The sequence below is a fragment of the Euleptes europaea genome, chromosome 13 (genome assembly GCF_029931775.1).
Source record: "Euleptes europaea isolate rEulEur1 chromosome 13, rEulEur1.hap1, whole genome shotgun sequence".
In the NCBI taxonomy this organism is placed as follows: domain Eukaryota; kingdom Metazoa; phylum Chordata; class Lepidosauria; order Squamata; family Sphaerodactylidae; genus Euleptes; species Euleptes europaea.
In genome coordinates this window covers 41,748,223-41,766,811 of record NC_079324.1, presented here as the reverse complement: position 1 = coordinate 41,766,811, position 18,589 = coordinate 41,748,223, and the positions used below count along the sequence as shown (strand labels likewise).

Below are 18,589 nucleotides of genomic sequence, written 5' to 3'. Positions count from 1 at the left end.
GAAGACAGAAACATCCTGACCCTATGGGGCGAAGGGGTGGATTCTGGGTCACGCCGAGAGACGTAGCATAGTGGGAGACACAGGTCCAGCCCAATTTCTCCTGCGCACGCTGAACGGAAATGAGCACAAGCTGCACAAAAAGCACTGAGCAACACGGCTTTCTTGCTGTAGAAAGTAATTGTTCCACTTTAGGTGTTTAACGTAACAGGAAAGATACTATCATTTATCATCAGAGGCCTCTGGTAGGGAGTGGCCCACACCCAACCCATTTGGCTCCTGTACTCATTTGTGTTCTGCATAGAACTCTGTGGCGCACCTACTGTTCTCTTAGGTTTTCTTGGCCTCTAGGCCCAGCTTTGCAAAATACTTCTCCCCCCCCCCCTCTCTCTCTACACACATACTTAGGAAAGCACTTTGTGCAACTGTGGAAGTGGATTCCGGCTCATGAAAGCTCAGCCTGCCGCAATTCGTGACACAGTGAGGATTGTCATGGCAGCTGAAGATCCTGCAGGATTAGTAATGTGGCACACAGAATCTAGAACGATTATGCTCTGAATGAGAACTGGTACCTTGGGAGTGAACTGCAATCCAGCTAGCTCCTGATTCAAATATGCATCTTGAGCTGTGAACTTAGGGCTTAAGCTGTGGTCTCTGAACTCCAACCCATCCGCATCTCTAATATGATCTGTCTCAACGTGGAAGTTGTAAGCAGTATGAAGAAAAAGGACCAGTTATTTGACCATTTCAGGAAAGGATTGCATTAATTACTACACGCAGCGAGCTGCCTGGGTCAGCATTGCATGCCATCTCCATGTGCATGCCATCTCGCATGAGGAAATGCTTTTCCATGTTGCAGTTTTTGCCCCGCGTGAATAGTATTTCTGCAGGTTTGGGCGGGTTTCTGTTGGAAACTCGTCCTGCCCAGATTTGTTTAATGATGTAGCAAAGAACAAGTTGCTTAAACATCTCGGCCCCTCTCACCTTTTGCCCAGTATGTGTGGCAGGAGCCACCTTTTCTCCTTCAGTTCACCAGCTTGCCAGGGTCTGGGAGGTGTGACTCTGTAGATAAGGCAATCAGGGCAAGAAGTATAAAGAGGCTGATTATCCTAAGTCAGTGTAAAGCAGCAGCACTGCCTAGAATTCCATTGAATGAATGGGAGTCACTTCAGAAATTCCTGTTCTGCCGCTGATGCCCTTAAGTGGGCTTGCTGCGCTTAAGAGTCTACTAACCAGCTGTTTTTCCCAGGTCTAAGAAAAGGGTAGTGAGAGACTTCATTGCCTTCTCATTACAGGGTGCCCTCTTCTCCAGCTTTCTCCAGATCTGCTATCAACAAAATAGCCTGCTGTGCAGAACCGGCTCAGGGGTTTTTTTTGGTCATTTGACAGAGAGAAAAGTGAGAAGTCTAGAATTAACATCTTACTTACTGGGCATTCAGAATGAATGTCAAAATTACAGGAGACAAACTTTTTAAAAGTCTTCTGCATTATATCATGGCAGCTATAGAACGATAGAGCCCGAGGTATGGAGATTCAGTCCATGCCAAGCTTCCTTTCAAGCCAGTAGAGGAGGCTCCTTTTTGGTGCCCCTCAAAATCTGGCACCCTAGGCGATCATCTGGGTTTGCCTAGTGGTCATGCTGGCCCTGCTGCTGTGAGTGACTTGTGGACAACAACCACATGCCTTTCAAAATAAGTGGCAGGTACAGACCTTGTCCAGAGGGCACTTTCTCAAAACCTGTCTTTGAATCCCCAATGGGCGTTGCAGTTTCTTGTAAAACGTATACATTACTCTCACTGAAATCGTCGTGTCTTTGCTGTTACAAATCCAAATATTTTTTTGAAGCATGCAGATGTGTATTGCCAGATTAAGTCATCTTTTCATATCTCACTTGTGCCAGTCTTTCAACTAATATTTTCAGGGTAGAAACTGAAGAAGAGAGTTGGTGCTGTGTGGTACCCACTAGGCATGTACGTGCATGTGGGTGAGGTGGAGCAGAGTGTTCTAATGTGCCAACTCTCTTCCTTGTAAAAGATGAGTATGGCCTCATCTTTGTATGACCGGGTTTCTGTTCCTTGGTGTTATGACTAAAGCAGTAGTCTTTATGGGGCTATTTTGCAATCAGTGGTCAAAGGTGGAGCTGTGCACTGTGATCTGGTTGAGATATAAAGCTCCCCATCTCTTAACTGTGTGGATGAGTGTGCCCTGTAGGCTTTCATGCTTCTCCCCATCCCTGCCTAGGCAAATCCCTCCTTCCTGTCCCGCTGGCATGAACCAAAGGTATGCTGCATCCTTATCATGGTACCCAAGAGCTGAAATGAGGGCTAAAAGTGGGTTTTGGTCTCTTAATTTTGGTGCATCTCTGCACTCTAATTGTAGTCAGCCTTTAAACTAGACTATGGTTACAGCACAGTGGTGTACCAAAATTAACAGTTAGGAGGAAAGGGAGAATTGGAGTAGGGGGAGGAGTGTGTGAGCCTGTGGGGTCCTGACTAGGCAGCGTTATATTCTGCTCTGGACCTTGTTGTTGCTCCCTTCTTCTTTATGATGCTCACTTTCCATCCCTACGCGCTTGTTGCTCTCACTCTTTCCGTCCTTGCATTAATTGATGAATTGTATTGTATTGCCTTGGGCACATGCATGCTGGAGAGCCAGTGTGATGTAAAAAAAGGTAAAGATAGTCCCCCTGTGCAAGCACCGGGTCATTCCTGACCCATGGGGTGACGTCACATCCTGCCGTTTACCAGGCAGACTTTGTTTACGGGGTGGTTTGCCAGTGCCTTCCCTAGTCATCTTCACTTTACACCCAGCAAGCTGGGTCCTCATTTTACCAACCTCGGAAGGATGGAAGGCTGAGTCCACCTTGAGCTGGCTACCCGAAATTGACTCCTGTCGTGATCAAGCTCAGGTTGTGAGCAAAGCTTGGACTGCAGTACTGCAGCTTACTACTCTGTGCCATGGGGCTCCTACAGGGTTTTCCTCTTAGCCACGGGGTTTTCCTCTTAGCTTGTGAATAAATGATGTGGAAAGTAACTTGTTCCCCTGAAGGGGAGGTTGCTGTACTAGAACCCAGCTGCCATTTAATGGGCCTGCCATTATATTGGATGCTATTGATGACAGACATGACCCTGTTCCTGATGGATGGGTACATAGTCCTGGGCAAGGGAAGGGGTTTTTATCAGGGAGATGCTGAAGGATGTAGCAGGTGAGACTGTGGTGGCTGCTTGGTGAACGTTTCAGTGAGATTAGTCTGTTTTTAAACAGGTTCAGATATGGTTTATAAATGCAGCTTGGGGGTGTAGGAGCATGGTGTGCCATTTCGGCACTAAATTTTTAAGCCTAAGGAGGCATTTAATTCATTGGCATGTGTGGAGGTGGAGAATTAGAGGCCAAATGGAAGGGATGCAGGGACTGTTAGGGGTAAGGGTGCTGGAAGGTTTAGAATTAAGACACACACCCCCGTGGCGCAGAGTGGAAAGCTGCAGTACTGCAGTCCAAGCTCTGCTCACGACCTGAGTTCGATCCCAACGGAAGTTGGTTTCAAGTAGCCGGCTCAAGGTTGACTCAGCCTCCCATCCTTCTGAGGTTGGTAAAGGGAAGATGGGGTAAAGGGAAGCCTGCTGGGGGTAAAGGGAAGATGACTGGGGAAGGCACTGGCAAACCACCCCGTAAACAAAGTCTGCCTAGGAAACGTCAGGATGTGATGTCACCCCATGGGTCAGGAATGACCCAGTGCTTGCACAGGGGACCGTTACCTTTTAAAAAGTCATTGTGGGATAAGACCTTCTTCATTAAGTGGCTTCAGCTTTCTAGTTACGTCTTCCTGTGCTTCGTAATTTGCACTGTGACATCGTACAGCTGCCTCCTTTAGTAATAAGTTGCCTATACTTGGGTTGAGGGTAGGAAATCTTCCTTTCCCCATTAAGAAAAGTGTTTGCAGAAAAGTGTTTGCATACTAAAAGCAGACTGACAATGGAAAATTGGCACTAAGGCTCCTGGGGGGTGGGGGAAAGTTCTTCATGCCACCCATGCAGGTGCTGCAGAACAGCACTATTGGGGTGGGTTCTGTGTGATGGCTGCCAGGCACACCCAGTTCTCGTGATGGCTGCCAGCATCTTGACTGCCAAACTTCCTTAGGGAGTGTCAAAAAAAGAAGCATGCCGTCCAGGCTGGAGCACGTTACCAAGCACAAGTCACAGTTAAAAAAAGCCTGAAGCAATAACGATGGAAGGGGAAGAGGCAGAGGAACCATTTGAGGCCTACTTTAGGCCTACCTGCTGAGGGCCAGTAGTATAAGAAAGGGGTATGGAAGCGTAGTGTCTCTTCAAGTGTCACATGGCACTTTTCCTTCCAGCATTTGGAAAGGCTTTGCTGATGCTGATTTCTCATAAGGAGTGAAACCCACTGCTGGAGTGGTGAGTTGTGGGGTTCTCCCCATATTGTCATCCTTTCCTGGTAGAACGGAAGAAGCTAAAGTTTCCCTTCTCTTAGCAGACTCCTCTCGGGAGTTAACCATTCAAGTAGCCAAATTTTGCCTCCGGTTTAGTGGGATTCATAAACGGCTAGTTGAAAACCCTTCCCCATAGAAGATATTTCCTCCTCCTCTTCAAATCATCCTTCCCAGAATCATCAACTTTTAATATTTTATTTTATTATTTTAAACTTAACTTTTATTTTTATTCAGAGCTGATATTGTATCAAAATAAAACTTGATTGATTGAGTTGTGGGGTTTGCAGGTAGGCTTACTGTATCTGCCCTTCTGTTTAGCTGCAGTTTAACATTCTAGTACAGATGAGAAGGCCCAGATGCTTTTTGAAGTCTGTTGTACAACTTGGGCATTGTTTGTGGTATGTAAGATCCTCTCCTCTCCCCCACCCCCATTAATTGTATTAATGACTGGCAAGGAAACAATCAATTTGTTACTGCTGCTGAAGTTCTCTGGAAATGGAGAGCAGAACAACATAAGAGGATGGTGAAGTGTTCTTTGTCTCCCTTCAAGCTATCTAGCTTACAAGAAGCATTGCAGATTGTCTGGATACTCCTGGGTTCAGGTTCTGCTCTGCTGTGCGCTGGTGGTTCTGCATCAGCTGTCAAAGTGTGAGGCAGGAACATGAATTGTGTATAATAGTAGAGCCGCACTCATTTCAGGCACCTGTCAGTCTTCTGGCTGACCCCTTATCCTTCATTGCTTATTTTCTGACACTCTTTCCAGCAGATCAAGCATGTCCTCAGCCTTTCCTCTTGCCTTCAACCACCTTTCCATAGAGGAGACCCATTTAGTTTATTTCAAGGTGTATGCTGATTACATCTGGGAAATTGGGGTCACTTTCCTCTTCCTCTTTTGCCTGTTTTCTGCCTTCTCAGATTCCTCTTGGTGTAGGAGGAGAGGGAGAAAGCAACAAATAATATTCTGAATACGGAAATTCACTGTCAAGTTTACTTTCTGTGCTTGTGTGTGTTAATAAAATGTAAGGAGAGCAAGCTGTAAGGTTGGAAAAGGTGTTTATGTGAGTGTTTACAGTATTGTACTTTGTCTCCTAGCTGCTCTGAATGTCAGGACCTTCTTACAAACTGGTACTATGAAAAGGATGGGAAGCTCTATTGCCACAAGGACTACTGGAGGAAGTTTGGAGAATCTTGCCACGGCTGTTCTTTGCTGATGACTGGACCTGTGATGGTAAGGCTATAGAGTTCTGTTCCCTTTAAGATGCTACCAGTAAATGTTGTTGGAGGAAGGGTTGTTGAACCAATACAAGGGTACACATTGGTGGTGGTAGTGATGGAGAGATTTGCATTAGTCTAGGTCTGAAGTGGAGGAGATCCCCCTCCCCTTGCCTACCTGTGAAGGTTGCATTGCCCCTTGCAGGCTCAGTGGGGGTTGCGGAGGATGAAGCGTCTGTGAACATTGTTAGCAATATACAGAACATTGTTAGCATTATACTGTAATAATTGTGCAAAGTGCTTGTTTAGCGAGAGGTTAATTTACACTAGAATTCCCATCACTGAAGACCTCCTGTGTATTTGCGCTCCAGTATGAAGAAGAGTTGGTTTTTATATGCCGACTTTCTCTACCACTTAAGGGAGAATCAAACCGGCTTACAATCACTTTCCCTTCCCCCACAACAGATACCCTGTGAGGTAGGTGGGGCTGAGAGAGCTCTAAGAGAGCTGTGACTAGCCCAAGGTCACCCAGCTAGCTTCATGTGTAGGAATGGGGAATCAAACCCGGTTCTCCAGATTAAAGTCCACCACTCCAAACCACTGCTCTTAACCACTACGCCACTACCCTACACCATACAAGAGGGCAGGAAGATGGCAGGATGCATGTAGGGGGCCTGCATCTGAGGCTGGGATGTCCTCATTGGGACTTATACAATGCTTGGGAGAGATGTAATTGGCTGTAGAGCTAAGCTGTTCTGTGGCATTGAGAGGTGTCCGGGAGGCAACAAGAAAAAAGTCCCTTCCCCTCGCAATGAATTCAGCAGGTGTGTTTATAGTTGTACCAGCTTTTTTCATTAGCGTAATGTTGCACTGAGGAGTCCTACATGGGCTGAGTAGTGATATGTGCACTTGATGGGGGAAGTAGCCCTGAGCCTGGCCTTGGCTGTGGAGGGTGGGATAGAAGATTTATAAAATAAATAAGCAAGCAGGAGTTTGTACACTTGTGCCTGTTTATGGGGTTGGACTGAGACAGAGTACTAAAATAGGGTTTTTGTCCAAAGATTGACATGCAACTGGAGCACAATAGTGGTCTGTACTTAGAACAAGTGATCTTGTGCTTGATTACTAAGATTGGTTTCTCAGGGACCATAAGTGTCCTGATCACTTTTCCGTGCCCTCCTTCCCTTCAGGCCTAGAATACTGCCAGGAGCTGTATTATTTTTTTTGTCTTCCTTCTACAGCAAGCCAGTTGTTTTCCCGACAGAAAACAGTTTGACTTCTTGTTGCAAGGAAAGGATGAGCAATGTCTGCATTCCTGAGGCTGCTCTGTTCTTCAAAGTGTGTATTGCTCCTAGAGATGTAAAATTTCAGGAAATTTTGAAGGCACGGGAAAACTTTCCCCGTTTCTTTGGAACTGCATGAAATACTTTCCTGTCTAACCTAAACGTCTTTTACTGATTTAACAACATAAAATGCATAATTTATAACTTAGCATATAAAGTTGTACTATTTGGCATATTTATGGAATTAAAAAGTATTAATTAAGGCAAATAGCAAGGAGATCCAATATTTGATCAATACTGCTGCACTCTATGCTACTGAAGCACATGTATCTTCATTTTTGCTACCTGAGAGGCAAGAAAAATTAAGTGGAAGACAGGAAACAAATTCTTTAAAGAAAAGACATATATTTAGACAGAAACACATGTACAGTCACAATAGGTAGGATTTCCAGCATATTTGGGTATTAAGTCAAATGTGATAACACTGAAAACTGAGCTCTAACAATGTATTATCAGTAAACCCATTATAGTAGTTATACATTTTAATTACTATTTTTTTTGTTTGTCTACATACAAAGGAATTATCATTAGGGAATGTTGCAGATTGTCATGCCATACATTTTGAAGGAGAGAAACCTTGCTTTAAGTATTTCATTCATCCTAAAAGAGAAATATTTCATAGAAGTATTTTTTAGTGCCCCCTCCCCAAATTCCAATTGAAAAATATGAAAATAAAACCTTAAATGAAATAATTGGGAGACTTTTTTGTGCATTTTCATTTCCCTCCCCAGACCTTCACATTTTTAGTTGCTTCACAAATAAACCCTCATGACAAGCCGTCAGGTCCCACAATAGGGCTTCCCAGTGATGATGGTGCATGCATATGCGCATCTAATAGCATGTGACCAATACAAAAGAAAATATGTTAATACATTTTAGCACTACATTGAAGTTTGCCCTCTCTTTTGTGCAATGTGCAAATACTTTTAAATTATTTACCTAGCACGTGAAACTGTTTAAAACTTGGTAGAGTCCAATAGAATAAACCTCTGGGGCTGAAGTTTACTCACAGGCTGCCGTTTGGCAATTCTTCACTGCAAGTGTACTTAACATTAATGACTAGCTCATGGTACAGTGCTTGGGGCTGCTTTCCAAGCCCTTTGGCAGGGATCCTCAGTGTAGCACTGTCCCAAATAAAGTACTGTATTTGTTATTACTTCAAGAGCCCCTTGAGTTTTTTTCAAAATATATAAAACCTTACAATAATACATTAAAGCTACCATCAACTGAATATCTGGTCATAGCCGTGAAACTTGAGAGCCGGTTTCCTTCTGCCTCCATCCTAAATAAGGGGGGTTACCGCACTTTGTATTCCCAGTGATGTATTAAGAGTTTGAAAATGTTATAAAAAACATCCCTTTAAAAGGGTTTTTGGATACCACAGCTTATAAATGGTTGGAAGACGTCTTCACAGCTAAAGGGGCCAAACAAAGTGCGAACAATATTTTTTATAACGTTTTCAAACTCTTAATACATCGGTGGGAAGACATAGAAAGTGCGAACAGTATTTTTTAATAACATTTTCAAACTCTTAATACATCGCTGGGAATACAAGTGCGGTAACCCCCAAGGTCTAAATTACTCTGGAGGTATTTGACTAGGTCCATCTCCTTGGAAGGCCCAAGGTCATGCCAACAAGGGAATTTGCTACGAATCTTGGAGCTTAGTTGGTATTTTGGAAGGTTGCTGGACAGGTTGTATGTAGTTCCTTCTTGGCTAAAAGAGAATTGGTTTTGTGCAAGCAGCTGACCCCTTGGCCAAAGATGCATCAGCTGGACCTCTGGTGTAAATGGAGTGAAACATTCTTTAGGCAAGGGCATGTGGGAAAGAAGTGATGGGGTTAATGGGGTGATCTCGCATTCTGTGCTATTCCTTACTTCATGATCGCCAACTGGACCACTTCTCTGCAGGTTGCCGGTGAATACAAATACCACCCAGAATGTTTTGCCTGTATGAGCTGCAAGGTGATCATTGAAGACGGCGACACATATGCGTTGGTGCAACACTCCGTTCTCTACTGGTAAGATGGAGTATGTGATGCTTGCTTTTGGGATGGGCATGAGTAATGACTGGTGCTGTGTTTGCCCTGTGCCAGCCTTTCCTCCTCCTATCTAATGGATTGGCATTTGAATCCCTGGGGTGACCTGACTGCCTTTTATCTGTAGGGAAAGGACTGGGGCAAAAGAGCTTGCTTGTGTTTGTACTGATACTTGCTGGTCAAATGACTGTAAATAAACTGAACTGAACTGAGCTTGCTTGTGTCCTCAGTGGATGGTCTATACCAGTGTACAATGCAAAACTGTTCTCTGAAGGCAGCAAGTGTGAAAGCTTGCTACCTCCAGGTAACAATTTTGTATTGTCTCATTAATACAAAAAGGTTATCTTTTTTTATCATATCTTGAGACTCATCTGATAAGGAATCCCCAAGGGTTGTGGAGGATTTGGTGCAAAAGGGAGGGGCAGTGGCTCAGTAGCAGAGCAACTCCTTGGCACATAGAAGGTCCCAGGATCAATCCCCAGCATTTCCTGTTAAAAGGATCAGGCATTAGGTGATGTGAAAGACCTCAGCTTGAGACCCTGGAGAGCTGCTGCCAGTGTGAGTAGACAATGCTAACGTTGATGGACCAATGGTCTGATTCAGTTATAAGGTAGCTGTGTGTGTGTGTGTGTTCAAAGGGAACATTTGAGGGTGTACACTTGGTCCATGCAAGTCACTTGCCAGTACCTTGCATGAACCTAGAGAATACCTAATACTCACCTGAGGCTGTTGCAGTGCAGGGAAGGTTCAATAGTGGATGAGTCTGCTGCCTTTCAAAGATCTTGGCCTGCCAAGTAAAGATCTTTTAATTGAGGAAGTCCTGAGAGACATTTCAGCAACGCTGGCTTCCTCTGGAATGTAACTGAAGCCATGGTAGTGTGTATCAGTGGCTTTCAGACTGTGTGATGGGCAGAGCTACCTTTTGAACTTCATTCCTGGGACCAGCACTTTGTCCTTGACGCCATCTTCTGTGACACTAAATCTGTGCACATCAGTGGATGAGGATTGAGGTTGTTGGCTGGTGAAGGGTACATGTACTGCAGCAAATGATATATACAGACAGGATCATACAGAAGCCTTTCGACTTGGATAGGCTGCCATTGAACTTATCTGTGGGGGAGAGGTATCGTGGCTTGGTTGGGCTGTTTTTGCTTAGAGGCCAGCCACTGAGGAACAATAACGTCCACAATTGTTTTTTCTGCATATAAGTAACTGCAGAGATGGAAGGACGTCACTGCAGTAACTTCCTCTGCTCTCTTGTTCAGTGGCAAATGTCATAACCAGATTGTGCTGACGCCCATGATAGAAAGGCTGTCCACGGAGTCCTTATGTGAACAGCTACCCTACACGCTGACGCTCATCTCCATGCCAGCAGCCACAGATGGCAAGAGAGGGTTGTCGGTGGCTGTCGAAGGTGGCTGTTCAAACTACGCCACCAGTGTCCAAGTGCAAGAGTAAGTATAAGCCCAACTAAGTGTCTGTGGGGCTGTTGGGTGCCAGAGAGTGCCTTTGCAGAGATATTTTGGGCATCAGGAAGTTGCAGCATCTACTACTGGACCTATAAAACCCTATACGTCTGATACTGCAACTCAAGTTTCAGGAAAGCTGAAAGATCACAGCTCTTGGATTTCTGGCTTTGTATTGCAGTAGCTGGTTGAATTCCTACACACTGTTTTTTGAAATACGGTCTTCCGTTCCTTGGTGTTATGTCTAAAGCAGTAGTCTTTATGGGGCTATTTTGCTATCAGTGGTCAAAGGCGGGGCTGTGCACTGTGATCTGGTTGAGACTAGATCACAGGAGGTGGTAAGCTCTCCTTCCCTGGAGGCTTTTAAGCAGAGGCTAGATGGCCATCTGTCAGCAGTGCTGATTCTATGACCTTAGACAGCATGAGAGGGAGGGCATCTTCTGGGCATGGAGTAGGGGTCATTGGGGGTGTCGGGGGAGGTAGTTGTGAAATTCCTGCATTGTGCAGGGGGTTGGACTAGACCCTGGTGATCCCTCCCAACTCTATGATACTATGATTCTATGACATAAAGCTCCCCATCTCCTAACTGTGTGGCTGAGAGTGCCTTTCATGCTTCTCCCCTTCCCAGGCAAATCCCTCCTTCCTGTCCCGCTGGCATGAACCAAAGGTATGCTGCATCCTTATCAGCGTACCCAAGAGTTGAAATGAGGGCTAAAAGAGGGTTTCGGTCTCTTAATTTTGGTGTACCTCTGCACTGTAACCGTAGTCAGCCTTTAAACTAGACTATGGTTACAGTGCAGAGGTGCACCAAAATTAACAGGAGGGAAGGGAGAATTGGAGTAGGGGGAGGAGTGTTTGAGCCTGTGGGGTCCTGACTAGGCAGCGTTATATTCTGCTCTGGACCTTGTTGTTGCTCCCTTCTTCTTTATGATGCTCACTTTCCATCCCTACGCGCTTGTTGCTCTCACGCTTTCCGTCCTTGCATTGATTGATGTATTGTTTTGCCTTGGGCACATGCATGCTGGAGAGCCAGTGTGATGTAAAAAAAGGTAAAGATAGTCCCCCTGTGCAATTACCGGGTCATTTCTGACCCATGGGGTGATGTCACACCCCGACGTTTACTAGGCAGACTATGTTTACAGGGTGGTTTGCCAGTGCCTTCCCCAGTCATCTTCCCTTTACACCCAGCAAGCTGGGTACTCATTTGACCGACCTCGGAAGGATGGAAGGCTGAGTCGCCCTTGAGCCGACTACCTGAAACCAACTTCCATCGGGATCGAACTCAGGTTGTGAGCAGAGCTTGGACTGCAGTACTGCAGCTTACCACTCTGTGCCACGGGGCTCTCTTAGTGTGAAGTAGTGGTTAGAATATCAGACTAGGATCTGGGAGACCCAGGTTTGAATCCTCACTCTTCCATGGAAGCTCAGTGGGTGACCTGGGGCCAGACACACCGTCAGCCTAACCTACTTCACCAGGTTGTTGTGAGGATAAGTTGGAGGGAGAGGAGAACAATGTAAGCCAATGAGAATAAAACTGCGCTTTAAATGAAGTTAATGCATTGTGGTATACTGGTTTTAAATAACCTTTCTGCTTGCCAGTACCTTGGCACATCAGAAAACCATGGTGACTGCATTCTACAAATGAGGCTTCTATTATTTTGTTTGTTAGGTTTTTTTCCCCTTCTCTTCTTTGTATGTTGCTTGCTGGGAAACCAGAACTATTTTTTTTCCTGATCAGCTTCTCTAGTATTCCCTGTTTTCTCTGTTTAGAGTCAACCGAATGCATATTAGTCCCGACGTCCAGAACGCTATTCATCCTGGAGACAGGATCTTAGAAATAAATGGAACCCCGATCCGCACGCTACAGAGAGAAGAGGTATGTTTTTTGTTTTCTCCCAAGAGATCCTGAAGTGTCTCCATCTGACTTTGTCCTCCGGTCTTGGCTCCTTTGAGGCCTGGAATAGAACAGCTGGGATCTTTGTTCTGATTCATGGGAAGGCTTCAATTGCCTCGTTGAACTCAAAAGTAGAGCCTCGGTGTTTGTGAGCTGACTCCAAATTTCATGTTGCCTTGTGCATCTGGGGCAATGCTGACTTCCATCTCTTGTAGCTGGCTTAACTTAAATAAGATGTATGAGTAGAATGGAGGTCACTACAAATGGCTAAGAAACCTTATTGCTGAGCTTGTGTCAGCTAATGGGGATGCCTGTAGTGAACTTTCCTCCTTGGCTCTGCAGTGATCAGGCATTTGATGTCCGGCTACATCTCGGGTCTTTTTGGGGATGAGCGCACAGGTGCTTCCACACACCTCTCGCCCCAGTCACCAATGGCGTTCCTTAATCCTGGCTTTGCTCTTCAGGTGGAGGGTTTGATTCGCAAGACAAGCCAAACTCTTCAGCTCTTGATTGAGCATGACCCTGTCTCTCAGCGCTTGGACAGACTGCGCCTGGATTCCCGGCTGCCCACACGCATTAAAAAGCCCTCTTCTCCCTGTCCTATTTCTGCTCTGGATCTGAAGGAGAATCTGCAAGGAACGTTGCGGCGTCGCTCCCTCAGGTACTGGGTCACTGTTAAGCTTCCCTGCCTTAATCACTCATCTCTGGATAGCTTTGGTTGTAAATGTGTGGGTTTTGTTGCGGCGTCGCTCCCTCAGGTACTGGGTCACTGTTAAGCTTCCCTGCCTTAATCGCTCATCTCTGGATAGCTTTGGTTGTAAATGTGTGGGTTTTGGTGAACTTGTAACCTGTCAGGAGCATGGTTGATTAGGCAGGGTGTAAAAAGAGAACCTTTTCTCCTGTCTTTCTGATATCAGGCAGGAAAGATCCTCGGGTGAGGGGGAAAGTCACTGTTTGCTTCCAAGCAAAGTGGTGATTTCTTTCCTTTTAAAGCTCTACACAACCTTGGGGACCCATATACCTAAAGGACGACTTCTTGTGTGAACCTGTGTAGCAGCTTAGGTCCTCACTTCAGTTTCTTTTGGCTCAGCCCTCCGTTTAGCAGGTGTGGGTTTCCTTGGCAAGGTGCCCCTTCCTCTTCTGTTATGGCTCCATGTTTACAGAATGGGGTCCTGGACAAGGCCAGGAGAGCACTATCATTGGCAGTTTCCACAAGGGCATTTTACAGATTTGTCTGTTCTAACTTTATCGGTGGTAAATGGAAACAATTCAAGTGTCTGTTAACTTGAAGGTTTCATTGGTGTCTTATTGGGATATTCTAACTTTAATGTCTGTAAGCTTGCCTTAAGAGAGAGCTTGCCTTGAGAGCCAGCGTGGTGTAGTGGTTGAGAGCGGTGGTTTGGAGCGGTGGAGTCTGATCTGGAGAACCGGGTTTGATTCCCCACTCCTCCACAAGAGCTGTGGACATTAATCAGGTGAACTGGATTTGTTTCCCCCCTCCTTCACACGAAGCCAGCTGGGTGACCTTGAGCAAATCACATTCTCTCTCAGCCTCACCTACCTCACAGGGTGTCTGTTGTGGGGAGGGGAAGGGAAGGCTATTGTAAGCCGGTTTGATTCTGCCTTAAGTGGTAGAGAAAGTCGGCATATGAAAACCAACTCTTCTTCTTCTTAAATGAAGGCTAAAGTAGATTTTTTTTTAAAAAAAAACAAAGCTGAAAACTGGTAGAAGGGAATTGTATGCATCTCGTATATGGACAGCCAATCAGCCTGGGCGATCCTGGTTTCTTTGCCCCTCCCATTCAGTTAGCTTGACTTCTTGACTTCACCACCAGTCATGACTTTGTCTGTCGTACTTCAGGCGAAGCAACAGCATTTCTAAGTCTCCTGGCCCCAGCTCCCCAAAGGAACCGCTCATCCTCAGCCGCGACATCAGTCGTTCCGAATCCCTCCGCTCCTCAACCAGCTGTTCCCAACAGATCTTCCGGCCTTGTGATCTGATCCATGGCGAGGTGTTGGGGAAAGGGTTCTTTGGCCAAGCGATCAAGGTGAGATGGTGGAGAAACTAGTACTTACTGGCATACAGGTTGGGTTTTGGCTGTCTGTGTCCCAACAAAAACTGGCCATTTTGCTGCCTCCACAGCTAATTCCTGGTGCTCCTCTGAATCCTAGTGGTGTTTCATTATTCACTCTTCCGTGTATTGTCCTTCAAATGGGCGATGCAGCTGGCATTGATTGTCGGGTTTCCTTTTGTTCTTTCTATGGTGCACTTTGCTTGCTGTATATAGTGCATGGCTATATATAGTGCAGTGATGTGAATGTTGAGGTCCATGTAAGATGACAATGTTTTTTTTAAGCTGAAAAGCTGCAGCTAATTGGAATTGGATTGGCAGTATGCTCTGCTTTCAAAGTTCTTGTTCTGAGTCAAGTCGACTGTTGATTGAAATAGTTGGATTTGAGTGCAATAGCACCTTTGAGACCAACAAGAGTTTTCAGGGTGTAAGCTTTCAAGAGGAAGAGCCCCGTGGTGCAGAGTGGTAAGCTGCAGTAATGCAGTCAAAAAGCTCTGCTCACAACCTGAGTTTGATCCCGACGGGAGTCAGTTTCGGGTAGCCGGCTCAAGGTGGACTCAGCCTTCCATCCTTCCGAGGTCGGTCAAATGAGAACCCAACTTTCTGGGGGTAAAGGGAAGATGACTGGGGAAAGCACTGGCAAACCACCCTGTAAACAAAGTCTGCCTAGTAAACGTTGGGATGTGATGTCACCCTATGGGTCAGGAATGACCCGGTGCTTGCACAGGGGACTACCTTTACCTTTAAGCTTTCAAAAGACAAAGCTCCCTTCATCAGACACAGTAGAGTAGAAATGGAGATCTGAGTCCTTTTATCCTAGTCAGAAGGTGGGAGGGGTTCTTGTAAAGAATGTTTGTAAAGGATTCAGAGGTACAGTATGTATTGTAATCAGCTTGATTAGAGCAAAGGGAAAGTGCTGGGGGGGAATTAGCTTCTGTAGTGAGATGAAAATCCTATGTGCCTGTTCAGACCTGGGATGGGTCCTTTGTTCTGAACTTGTGAATTAACTCAAGTTCAGCAATCTCTGGACAAGGCCAGGAGAGCACTGTCATTGGCAGTTTCCTCAAGGGCATTTCCCTTTGAAATGTCTTTGATTGAGGACTGCCACTCTTTGCTCAGCAATGGAATTGACCTGGAAGGTTAAAATAGTCTCTTGCTGGGTGGTTTAAGCCATCCCACCCAGCTGTAAAGCAGTTCCGCATGCAGCCCTCAGGCCATTAGAGCAGGGAACTTGATGAAAGCCTAGGGCTCTCCGAGATTCAGACAAGGTGATTGCCCTCTTTAGATTCCAAGAGAGATAAGTGAACTTTGCATTCCCACGGAACATGTAAATCAGCAGTAGCTTTGGTGTGGTCTGAACAAATTAATGGGCGTGATACCTGGGTTGTGTTAATTCTGAAAAGGTCTGCAAATTTTGTGTTTTTGAATACTGGCTCTTTCCCCTCGTCATGAAGAGTGTGGCCCCAGAAAGTGTGTTGGACCCTTGGGAGTGTCAAGCAGAAGATTAAACTACGTTGTGTTGGCTGATTCTTTTCTGAGGGGTCGTCCAGTAATGTTCTCTCTAGTGCAGGTGTCCCCAGCATGGTGCCCCTGGGTGCCACGGTGCATGCCACTACTTTACCTGGTGCCCTCCAAGTGTTTTCAGAAAATGGGGTGGAGCCAGGTGGGCCTCTTGCCCAGCACAGCTTCTGTTAAGACACCGGAGATCTGATTGACTGAACAGATTAAAATGATGTTGCTTTGGCAGCCGCTGCCACCAGTCCTTTTTCCCCTGTGTATTTTTTTAAATTTCCCCTCCCTTTGCACTTTGGACGTCCTCTCAGGGATGGCTCCACTTCCCACAGCAGCCATTTTGTGGTGGCGCCCACTACCCTGTGCCAGAATTCCTGACGTGCCCACAGGCTTCAAAAGATTGGGGACCCCTGCTCTAGTGAAATGTGGTGGTTTCTGCATACTGAACAGCCTGCTTTCTAGAATGGTCAGAAACTGCAGGTCAGATAAGCCTGCTTCTTGAATGAGTTTTCCAGAGCGGCTGACTTGAACTTTGCCCGCCTGAATACACCAGCTCCTCCTCCTGCTTTTCATAATTTGTGCATTGCTATAAGAGTTGCTGGGTTGTATTTGCAGCCCAAAGAGCGAGGGAACAGGTTATCCTGTCCTTTGAATCCAGCAAAAGGGATGGGGGAAATCCCCAGATTCTTCTTGTTGTGTCCTTCGGATAAATGGGGCCTGCCTTGACTGACTGTGGCTGCATTCCAGCTCTGGGCGCCTTTCCTTACTAACCAGCTTGTTTCCTCCTCTTCTCTGGGTAGGCAAATGGCAGGCTCAGGTAAACCAGACCTTCTTATCTCTCTGTCTGTAGCATGCCTTGTCCTGTGCATTCTGGTTGGGCTAAGAGTCCTTTGACTAACATGGCTGCTTGGAACAACAGTTTCCCCCAAGAGCTGCATTTCCCTTAAGAGTGTGAGGTTTGTGTGTTTAAAATATAAAATAAAATTACTGAGAATATAGTGCCATGCTTCTGTGAAATCTCAGGGTACAGTCTTGAAAAATCCTTTGGCTTCTTCATTCATGTCAGCCCATTTCATACACCTGTAGCTCCCTTGCTGGAAAGGAAGAACCACAGTGGAGTAGGAGAGACCTATAAAGCCAGTGTGTGTGTAAAGTGCCGTCAAGTCGCAGCCAACTTATGGTGACCCCTTTTGGGGTTTTCATGGCAAGAGACTAACAGAGGTGGTTTGCCAGTGCCTTCCTCTGCACAGCAACCCTGGTATTCCTTGGTAGTCTCCCATCCAAATACTAACCAGGGCTGACCCTGCTTAGCTTCCGAGATCTGATGAGATCAGGCTAGCCTGGGCCATCCAGGTCAGGGCCAGTACCATCCACACAGTCCCTGATATTCAAGGATACATCACAACCATGTGAGAGTGTGCTTGCCTACACAGTGAGGGGGGGCTTCAACTCTGAGGATGGAGAAAAGTTTCCAGGTCTTGTGCATGAACGCAAACTTATTCTCCTCTGAGGCTCGGGCATCTTGGAACTGTGGGTTATTGTCCACGCCCTATCTGAGGAGGCAGGACCAAAAGAAAACTTCCTGCTGCCCTCTATCGGGACAGTAACCCTCTGTACCTCAGTCTTTTGTCCTGCCTAGTGAGGAGAGCAGTGATTTTCACAGCTCTGTTAGTTAGGCTTAGGTTTAGAGGCTTGTTTGTGTTTTTTCCCCCTTAAACTTTCCTCAACCTTCTTTCCATACCTCCCCACCCGACCCGTCCTACCTGGTGTCTTTTTCCCCGATTTCCCTGGTGTCCTGTGCATTGAATCGGGAAGAAGAGAGGGGGGGGGGAAATGGCGGACGCCATTTTAAACAGAGAAGACGACCTTCTCTCGGAGAAGGATTACGCTGTGGGGCTGGTCCAATTCGCCCCGACCAACAGCGCGCCGTCCAAAGGCACCGAGGACGGATCCACTCTGGCGGCGGAGGAGAGCGGAGAGCTGCAGGGGGCTCGGGGAGCCGCCGTTCAGCCCAAGCAGAAAAAGGCGCGAAAAGCGGCGCCGACCCTGGCCGGCGCTAAACGCAGGAAGCGCGGCAGTGGGAAGCTCACCGGCGCAGCGAGAGCCAGCGGGAAAGCCCCGATTGTCTACTCGCGGATCCAGCCTTCCTCATCAGCAGCTTCGCCCACGACTTCAGTTCCTGTGGCGATGGATGGTCTCCCGACGGGAGGTGGTAACGTACCTCCCCCCCTTTCGGAGCAATCAGAAAGGCAGCCAGCTGTATCTATTCCCGCCTTTTCCTTGGGCCCTATAGGGGGCCACTTTATGCCTATGCAGCAGGCACCAATCCAGCAACCATGTTTTAACCCCTTTCCCTCCTCAGGGGTGGCAACAGGGAGGTTTTTAACTGCAGATCAAGCTAACGACATGGTTAATGTAGCCTTGCAGAGGCAGTGGCAAGCCTTCCAGGCTTTTCAAATGCGCCTGCCTCAGTTCTCTGGCGGGGTTTCAGGACCCCCTCCTACCTTGGTTCCCCAGTCTCAGGGGGAAGAGGGCAGTTCATCCACCTCGGGGGGGCCATCCAGAGCGGAGACATCTGCTTCTTGGCCCACTAAGGCCGCCAGAA

General features: G+C 46.6%; 1 protein-coding gene across 2 annotated transcripts in view; it reads left to right on the top strand.

The window, feature by feature from the left end:
* The window catches only part of LIMK2 (LIM domain kinase 2), a 57,408-nt gene that overhangs the window by 25,838 nt on the left and 12,981 nt on the right, over positions 1-18,589 (top strand). For both annotated transcript variants that reach the window (XM_056859256.1, XM_056859257.1), the window contains 6 exons: positions 5,540-5,675; positions 8,913-9,022; positions 10,306-10,494; positions 12,277-12,382; positions 12,865-13,061; positions 14,262-14,448. In XM_056859256.1, coding sequence (XP_056715234.1) covers positions 5,540-5,675; positions 8,913-9,022; positions 10,306-10,494; positions 12,277-12,382; positions 12,865-13,061; positions 14,262-14,448 — 925 coding nt within the window. The remainder of the gene's footprint in view (positions 1-5,539; positions 5,676-8,912; positions 9,023-10,305; positions 10,495-12,276; positions 12,383-12,864; positions 13,062-14,261; positions 14,449-18,589) is intronic.